The sequence below is a fragment of the Mytilus trossulus genome, chromosome 8, assembly GCF_036588685.1.
Source record: "Mytilus trossulus isolate FHL-02 chromosome 8, PNRI_Mtr1.1.1.hap1, whole genome shotgun sequence".
Lineage (NCBI taxonomy): Eukaryota > Metazoa > Mollusca > Bivalvia > Mytilida > Mytilidae > Mytilus > Mytilus trossulus.
In genome coordinates, this window is record NC_086380.1 from 78,784,202 (window position 1) to 78,793,550 (window position 9,349).

The window sequence follows — 9,349 nt, forward strand, 5'->3', positions numbered from 1 at the left end:
AATGACACATATTCAATTTAAAAAGGACTACAGCATTACTAAAGGGCGAACTTTTCCTTGTCATCATGTGGCATTAGTCGTGTTAATCATTGAATGAAGGTTACAGAAAATGTCAAAATTGATTTGTGTTTTTGTTACATGTTTATTTAAACTGAAAAATGTATAGTAGGATCGAAAATGAGACATCTATCGACCAGAGACCAAACTGACTCAGATGTTCACAGAAATGGCCCAGAAATGACACACATACAACCAATTTTTTGTTATAACGATTGCTAAAACTAGTTATTTTGTGTGTTTGATCTGTATTTCTGTCTCTTGGTGTTGTTATTTCAGCGATATTATTTAATATTGTCATTAAGCGGGCTATTACACCAGATTCAATAAACATTTTTTTAAATGTCCTGTTCCAAGTCAGGAATAACGCTGTTGAATTCAAATAGTTCATTTCTATGTTGGCGGGTTTTTATTTAGGGGGGAGAGGGGTTTATTGCACTTCAGGGTTCATGTTATTCCTTTGTTTTTCTCTTATAGTTGATAAGTTACCCTTAGTTTTAGTTTTTACCCGTATTCTATTCTCTTTATTGCGTCAACCTCCCCTCACTCATGGTTGGTTATCTTTTCCGACACTTTAGGTGACAATATGAGCTGCAGTCAAACCAATGGAGAATCAACATTGCAGAAACCAAGTCAGCATATGCAGGCTAACGATTTAAAAACAACGTTAAAACGTTCGACAAGCGATGACAGCTATATTTTTGAAACACCATTGTTGGAAGCAAGTTATTACGGCGATATTAAAGTTGTAAAAGAACTTCTAGGGCGTGATGCTGTTGATGTTAACCTCTGTGACAAAGATAAATGTTCTCCACTGTTTTGGGCAATCCATGAAGGACATGAACTTGTTGTTACAGAGTTATTGCAACATTCAGCTATAGTAAATATTAGCAATGATATTGGCCTGACACCTCTTGGGATGGCGAGTCAACAAGGACATGTTAATATTGTAAAACAATTGTTACAACGCTCGGCCGATGTAAACAAATGTGACAGAGAGGGCAAGTTGCCTCTCCATTTTGCAAGAATAAATGGCCACTTGGAAGTAGAGTTGTTGCTATTAGGAAAATAGGGAAATCTGTAATGATATCGAAATTATGTGAACTATATTTATAAAATGATTCTTTTCGACATTTCTATTCATAGCAAAACCTATCGAACTTTGTATTTTTATCTATTAATCTACGATTTTGTTTTTTTAATTATTAAATAATTCAAGCAAGTTTAGAACTTGACGTGTTGCATTTGCGTTTATCAACTTTTTAAGCTGTTGGTCATTTAAAGTTGAAATTTAATGTTTGATTTTTTTATGCTTGAATCATGAATATTTTAAATTGTTAGACATGTGTTAGATGCAAATAGCTTTTAGAGATGTGTGTGAATAGTTACTAAAAAATGTGTCAATCAAATACATCTGTTTAACAAACAACGCCGTTTTGTTAGGAGATGTATAATATTCATATAAATATTGTTTTGTTTTATTTACTTGAACCTACTGAATATAATATATCTGTTGCATTTTTGTGGAATATTGAAGTAGGAATATACACATGGATAGTGGCTAAATAATATTCTGAGAAAGACCGAGAAGGGCAGTACATAATTTTAGTATAAATTCAAAAATTATTTACTATTTGTGTGTTTGATCTGTATTTCGGGCTATTACACCAGATTCAATAAACATTTTTTTAAATGTCCTGTTCCAAGTCAGGAATAACGCTGTTGAATTCAAATAGTTCATTTCTATGTTGGCCGGTTTTATTTAGGGGGGAGAGGGGTTTATTGCACTTCAGGGTTCATGTTATTCCTTTGTTTTTCTCTTATAGTTGATAAGTTACCCTTAGTTTTAGTTTTTACCCGTATTCTATTATCTTTATTGCGTCAACCTCCCCTCACTCATGGTTGTTTATCTTTTCCGACACTTTAGGTGACAATATGCATTTGTACTCATTGTTTGACATATTCATTCGTGTAATCATTAATACTGAATATTTTACTTAATGAGTACACTGGTGAAGAAACTATAGTGATTCGTTTAGTACTTGTACTTCAGAAAGTTCTGAAGAGTTAAACATGTACCATCACTCATTATCATATTATGTATTCAGAATTGGTAATTGATTTGTAAAATAAGAAGTGATATGTCTTGCATGAAAAAGGATCCAAAGCGTCAACAATAAGGATTTATCTTGCAAGTCGTTAAGAGACTAACGAAACAATGACAAATACAAAATACGGTATAACAACAACAATCCAACAAAAAAATGCTCAAAAAGATATGAACTCTTAAAAACATACCTAAAAGAATCTATAATCTAATAGCCGGTACTTGGAAGGATGCATATATGTTAGTGTGAAATTAACGTGTTCACGGTAGTAGACAATAAAAAATCTAGAGTTTATGCATACACAATTTTGATGAACATCAATTTTTATAGTTTGTTCTTTTATTTTACTGTTACACCATAGTCCCAGGTAAGGAGGAAGGTCGAGATAATCCCGCTAACATGTTAACCCTCCCCTATTCTATATGTATGTGCTTGTCGCAAGTCAGGAGCCTATAAATCAGTGGTTGTCGTTTGTTTATGTGTAAGATAATTGTTTTTCGTTCATTTTTCGTACCTTAATTAGACCTTTAATTTTTTCGTTTGAATTGTTTTATATTTTCATTTTGAGGCCTTGTATAGCTGACTATGCGGTATGAGCATTGGTCATTGTTGATGGTCGTACGGTGATCTATAGTTCGTAATTTCTGTGTCTTTATGTGTCTTGTGGAGAGTTGTATCACTGGTAATCATACTACTTCATTTTATATCGTATTAGCAGTATACTGTTTATCTTAATCAAACACTATTTATTTGATACATATTGATATGATGAAAAACAATTCAAGCAGACAAACATAAACTTTTTTATTTTTGGTTTAAAAGTCTTTGAATCAGATGACATTTAAAAAAAAACAAGTTTTTGTAAGAAACTGTTCTTATATTACTCAATATTTCCGATATCAAATTCATGGTAGTGCGCTTGTATTTGTTCAACATGATCCTTCAAATGAATATTTCAATTATCAAACTAATTCATATGTTTGATTGCTTGATTACACGGTGCATTGTTTGTAACACTATAAGAACCGATAACAAGAATCTGTAAAATAAGTTTACTGATATTTATTTGAACAAATGACAATTAATCTAGTTTGCGTAAAACTATATAGTTCGATGTTATCTGCTTTTTAAAATATAAATATAAGTTATGCAACTTCTAACAACTGCAGGAAATTAGACACGTTACTACTGCTTGTGCACTTTTCGTCCGCAAAGGTTTTACTAGCCCATTATCCAGCACTTCGGTTTTGATATGAATATCAATTATATGGTCATTTTTATAAATTTACTGTCAGCAAAGGTACATGTAATACATTATTCAAAATACTAAGGATTTTCCTATCCCATGGAAAGATTACCTTAGCCATATTTGCCCCAACTTTTCGGAATTTTTGGTCCTGAATGCTATTCAATTTTATACCTCTTTGGCATTCGAAATTTTTTGATCTGAGTGTCACTGATGAGTCTTATTTTCTTGATAGAGGGTTGCTGCTCACACGGAAGCTATTAAATTAAGAGTTCCAAATGGTGAAGTTGAAATCGTCCCTTCGTATATTTTACGGACGCCATCACGAGTTGGTTGACCGTTATGGAATAACCGTTTCACGAATTATATCGGATATGTTTCTTACGTCGTAACTACAATCCCCTTCCCTTTCAAGAATATGATCTACAGAATTAGACTATTTACCGGATTTGTTATCACATACACAACACGACGGGTGCCACATGAGGAGCAGGATCTGCTTAACCTGCCGGAGCACCTGATATCACCCCTAGTTTTTGGTGGGGTTCGTGTTGTTTATATTTTAGTTTTCCATGTTGTGGCATGTGTACTATTGTTTGTCTGTTTGTTTTTTTTTCATTTTTAGCCCTGGAGTTTTCAGTTTATTTAGATTTGTGAGTTTGATTGTCCCTTAGTTATCTTTCGTCCCTCGTTTATAACTAATTATATTTTTCCATTGAAGTGAAAAGGGGCGGTCGTAGATAATTTACATATTGGTAGCTTAACTTGTTTTCTTTTTAGAAATACTCTGTTCTGTTCGTTGACAATCTAACAACACAATAAATACGATAACAGAAATAAGAACGACAACTCCTACATAACCTATAGCCTTCGCTGTCGGTCTATCTTCGTATACACTGATCTTCGTCAATTTATACGCTGAAAATAGAAACGTTTGATGATGAAAGCTACAACTAAAACACAACAGAATGTGAGTATAGAATCAATAATTTGTCATTGATCCATTTTATCAGTTTTAGTAAAGTAAGAGGAAATATTTCCTTAAAGCCTTGCTTTGTCAATAAACTTATCTCTTCATTCTAATTAAAACTTTTGTAGAGTACATGAAAATGTTGAACAAACGTGTTCTGTATACGTGACTTATGGATGTTAGGAACAATCAAATAACTTTAGTTCTTCGTCCGTATGTAACAACAAATCTCGAGTTGATTTTAAAGGGTAGCGAAATTAAAATTAATACGCGAGAAATCAGTTTATTTTTGCCAATAAACGATTCATTTTGATTTCATTTGATTCTTTCAGTTTTTGATGTCTGTTACCTACATTTTCCTTATCGATCTAGTGGAATTGAACACTTCTTATTTACCAATGCCTTATTTCGAAAACAAGCAATACTCATATTAAACAGAAATACGTACGAATATTTTTTTTTATAAAAATGGGATTTGTGCTTACCGTTTGTATGTTCAGGGTCAATTAACAGGACACGTTTTAATTTTTCTACTGTTGTTGGATTCATATTCATATTAGATCTCTCCGGTTCAGACGGTGTATGTTCTGGACTAATAAGTGGAATGTCTCCTGCTATAATTATATTTAACAATTATTTGTTACCTAATATGTGATATCTAGATGTGTATATCGCATGATGCATGTGTAGTGTTTTTTTTTGTAGTCAAAGAACATTGATCGTATAGATGTTGCGACTGATCAGTCCCTGAGTATATCATGTATATACAACATTATTAATGATATCTTTGGAGTCATTTTGGATAAAAATGCACGTTTACAAAATAAGCTTTAATATAGGTTTCATGTTGTGCTTCTTTGTTACATATTTGTTTCTTTTTATAGTGGTAATGATTATAACACAATGTTGACGACTGTTCCAATATTTTTGACATTTTTACCTATTATGTCTGTATGTGTTGTTCACACATCGTTGTTAATATAGTGTAAATGATGCCATTGTCATACAAGTGAGTGGATAAGCGAGCTTTAAAATCGATTAATCTCCCATGTTTTCTAAATCAGAAAATGCCTGTACAAAGTTTGTTTATGAAAGTTGTTATCCAATCGTTTGCTGTGTTTCAGCCATTTGATTATGAACTTTCCATTTGGTATTTTCGTCGGAGTTCATAACTGTTTTTTTAATTTCACTTTTTGCATTATATTTTTATTATACCGTTTGTATCAATTAAGGAGTGTCAATACACAAAAAAGAAATCAAATGTATTTAGTCTAACGTTGAAAGATAAGTAGCTGTAATTTGGCTTAATATTTTATCTTGTATTGTATGGAAACACACCAAAAAGTCCAAAATTTGACACTCTTTCTAAAGCCTCACCTAAGTACATCCTAAAGCTTAGTGACTATGATGCGTTTTCCTATAATCAACTATATGCGACTACTTTACATATATTTTTACCTACTCCATACTTGAAGCATACGGCTCCCGTCAATGTACTATTGTTTGTGTTACATGGTATCCATGACTGAATTAGATTCGAATCAATAACAACACATTTCTCACTTGAAGAGCTCGGTAATAGCAATGTCACAAACGATGGATCATTATTCCAGTTTGACGAAGAACCCATTATTGAATGGGTACCAAGCCAAGCTTTAGTACTTTTTATTCTGCAAATATTAAAATAATTGTTATCTAATTTTAGTTCTTCAATTAAGAAGATGTGCACGGCATATTCACAACTTGGAATGAAAAAAAAAACACTTGAGCATATCCTTTTACGTATGGTTTAAAGTTTTATCATTTATATCTAATATATAGTCATTTTATCCAAATTTATTGTTCGCAAAGTATAAATTATTCTAAATAATAAGGTTATTCTTATTCTAGGCAGAAAACCCTAGTCGTATTAGGCACAGCGTTTTGGAACTTTGGTACTCAATACCCTTTAGTTAAGTACTTGTTTTGGCTTTCGAACATTTTTCATCACAGCGTCACTGGTAAGTCTTGTGAAAACGAAACGCGCGTCTGGCGTATTAAATTTTAAACCTGACAACTTTTGTAAGCTATTAATCGTGTTTTCTCTGTCCTATATCTAGATCTGCTCCTATTTATTTGTATTGTAGTCCTATCACGTAATATTGTCCTTTTAAGATTAAATTGGACATTGCCATAAAAACGGGAGTTTTGGTATGCCACAAAACCAGGTTCAACCCACCATTTTAAAATATCCTGTTCGAAGTCACGAAAATGGCCATTGTTATATTATAGTTCGTTTCTGTTTGTTACATTTGTACCCCTTCACGTTCCCATTGGCACTCTGGTACTGATGGGCTATGTTTTTTTGGCAACTAGCTTGCTTAACGTATTGAATATTTGACAGAAGTGGTTGAGGGCTCAAATCAATCCCCTATATCACAGCTGTGTGATTCATGGGTCTTAAACGTCTTCCGAGTTGGGTTTGGTATCAAATCGTCCCTAACGGACAACATTTTCTCCAGTGAAAACCGTTTTTTTTTAATTTGAAATCAATATTTTGGAAGAGTATGGGAAAATATACTGTTGATTTTTTTTTTTTGGGGGGGGGGGGGGGCATACAACGTTTTTTTTTATAAACAACACCGTGTAAATTGAATAAAACTACTCATAGTATGAGTAAAACTTGAACTCAAGTTAAATAAGTGATTTAAAGTGTACCAACGCAATCATTAACTTGAAATACACTCTCAATTTGTGGTCAGTTCTTACTAAAATAATTGAAAAAGAGACAAAAAAAAGACAAAAAGTCATGATTTTTTTAAAAAGTTGAAATAGATGTAACAGAACATTGTTGCTGATGTTCCTGGATATGGAAATGCCGAAAACACTTTTGTTGAAATAACGGAACCGGTAAAAGTTTAGAAAAAAATGGCGGACTAAAGTATTTCCTTTTATATTTGCTCAAAATGATGGGATTTACAACAATTACATGTTATATCGAGACTTAATTTCTAAACAAAAACAGGCTGATTATTTGTTTACTCTCACTTCGTTAATGGAAGAGTTAACTACTAAAAATTCAATGGTATAACCTGGAACTCCAGTGGTCCAGTAGGAAGCTGTACTAGCCCACAGCAGGGAAGGTTGCATGTTCGAACCTCAAAGCCGGAGGTGAACAAATAATTTCCTATATTAAATGTAACTTAAGGGCATACGATACAGTTACAGGGAAGGTAATGACGTTGCTAACGTAATTTGTTATTTTCGCGACGTCAAACTGTGACATATCGGGAAAAGATGCATTTTTCGACTGATTTTTATCATTCAAACTGATTTAATTTGAAAACGAGTTCATGGACCCCTATTTTTCAAAACGGCATTTTGTTTCATTTTGCAAGGAGATTATGTCACCCAAATTTTATAAAACTGTAAATAGAGGATTTTTTTTTAATTTTGATAAACATGCACTAAAAAATGACGTTTTTTCCTCAATTCATGAACATTTGATGAATATGAGTTATTTGTGCCACAAAAATTGCATATTTTTTTTAAATATTTATAAAATACAGAAATTACCGATTATCTAACACAAAAAAATTTGAGTCTATCTTTTATAACAAAAAAGTTATGTCTTTCTTTCGAAAAAGAAATTACGGCCACAAATCTGAATTTTGAGCAAATATACAAAATTTCGACCTAATTTTACTCAAAAAGTAGCACATGAAGGTATATTTTTTTTTACATATTTGATTTAATCAGGTAAAAAATAGCCTATAAGCAAATTTTCATGAACTTGTAAATACAGGATCAAAACTGTATCGTATGCCCTTAACTTAACTTGACTTTCAATTTCAACTCAAACTAAAAACAATGTTTGTATGATTTTTAAAGAATGTGTCCTAATAGCATCCCCCTAAACTAAAACGTCATATGCGAAAAACACCAAAGTTAGTATTGATAATTCTTTGAATGTCTACCTTTCAAGTCAAAACTTTATATGCTGCTTGAATAAACATAAGTTAACCTGCAATATGTGTCAAGGATTAAATTTTGCTGAAGTCCGGTATTTTGCAAATTGCGGGTGTCAACTTTTGGAAGGCATACAACACGTATTTCCTCCATAATGGCAACGTTTCTGTTTCTATCAGACTAAGGCCATTGCTTAGACACCAAAATTTTATCCTATTAGCCATTAAAAAAGTCTAAACACGACCTTTTTCGCCAAATTTTTTTTCCGCAAGTTACGTGACTTCAAAAGACAAAATTTCTGATATATATATTTTTTTAAATATATAATCAATTATCTGTTAAATGGACCCAAAACGACCTTTGTGTGAGCCTCAGTCTTTCCAATAGTTTACATGTACGTAAAATTTGGCGGAACGGGAAAGGGTTAATTCTGTTGTGTCGTAGTTCAATGTAGTTCTCCTCTTATATTTGATGAGATTCCCCCAGTTTTGGTTTGTAACCCAGATTTGTTTTTCCATAATCGATGTATGACTTTCGAACATGGGTATACTACTGTTGCCTGTATTTACAATGAAAAGGACATTGACGTTTACTGGTATTTTTTAATTTTTTTTTAACAACAAATATTGTCTTTATTCTAAAGATATCTTGTTACAATTATACTTCACTGTCCAAGCGCCAGTGGAGTATTCCTGTGAAAAAACTTTTGAGTTGCCAGGAACATACTCAGAATATAATAAACAATATTACATAAACTATTACAATATTTTCAACTTATTCTATTAAATCAATTTCTTCAAATTTATGAAAAATACATTTTGAGAAATTATTTTGCTTTCCTTCATAACCCTTCTTAATTCCTTTATAAACAATTCATACACATCTATATATTTCAATTATTGCTCTGAAACATAGTATGACTTGAAAATGCAAAAACCTAAAACTGTCAAAAAATAGTTTAAACCATAATAACCTTTATCTGATATTTTGTATCCAAATACTAATTGTTTAACTGATATC

General features: G+C 32.1%; 1 protein-coding gene across 1 annotated transcript; it reads left to right on the plus strand.

Moving 5' to 3' along the window:
• The first annotated feature begins 643 nt into the window (after window positions 1-643).
• LOC134728048 (ankyrin repeat, SAM and basic leucine zipper domain-containing protein 1-like) lies at window positions 644-1,129 on the plus strand. Its single transcript, XM_063592447.1, has one exon. It carries the CDS (start codon window positions 644-646, stop codon window positions 1,127-1,129), a length of 486 nt encoding a protein of 161 aa, XP_063448517.1.
• Window positions 1,130-9,349: the final 8,220 nt, after the last annotated feature.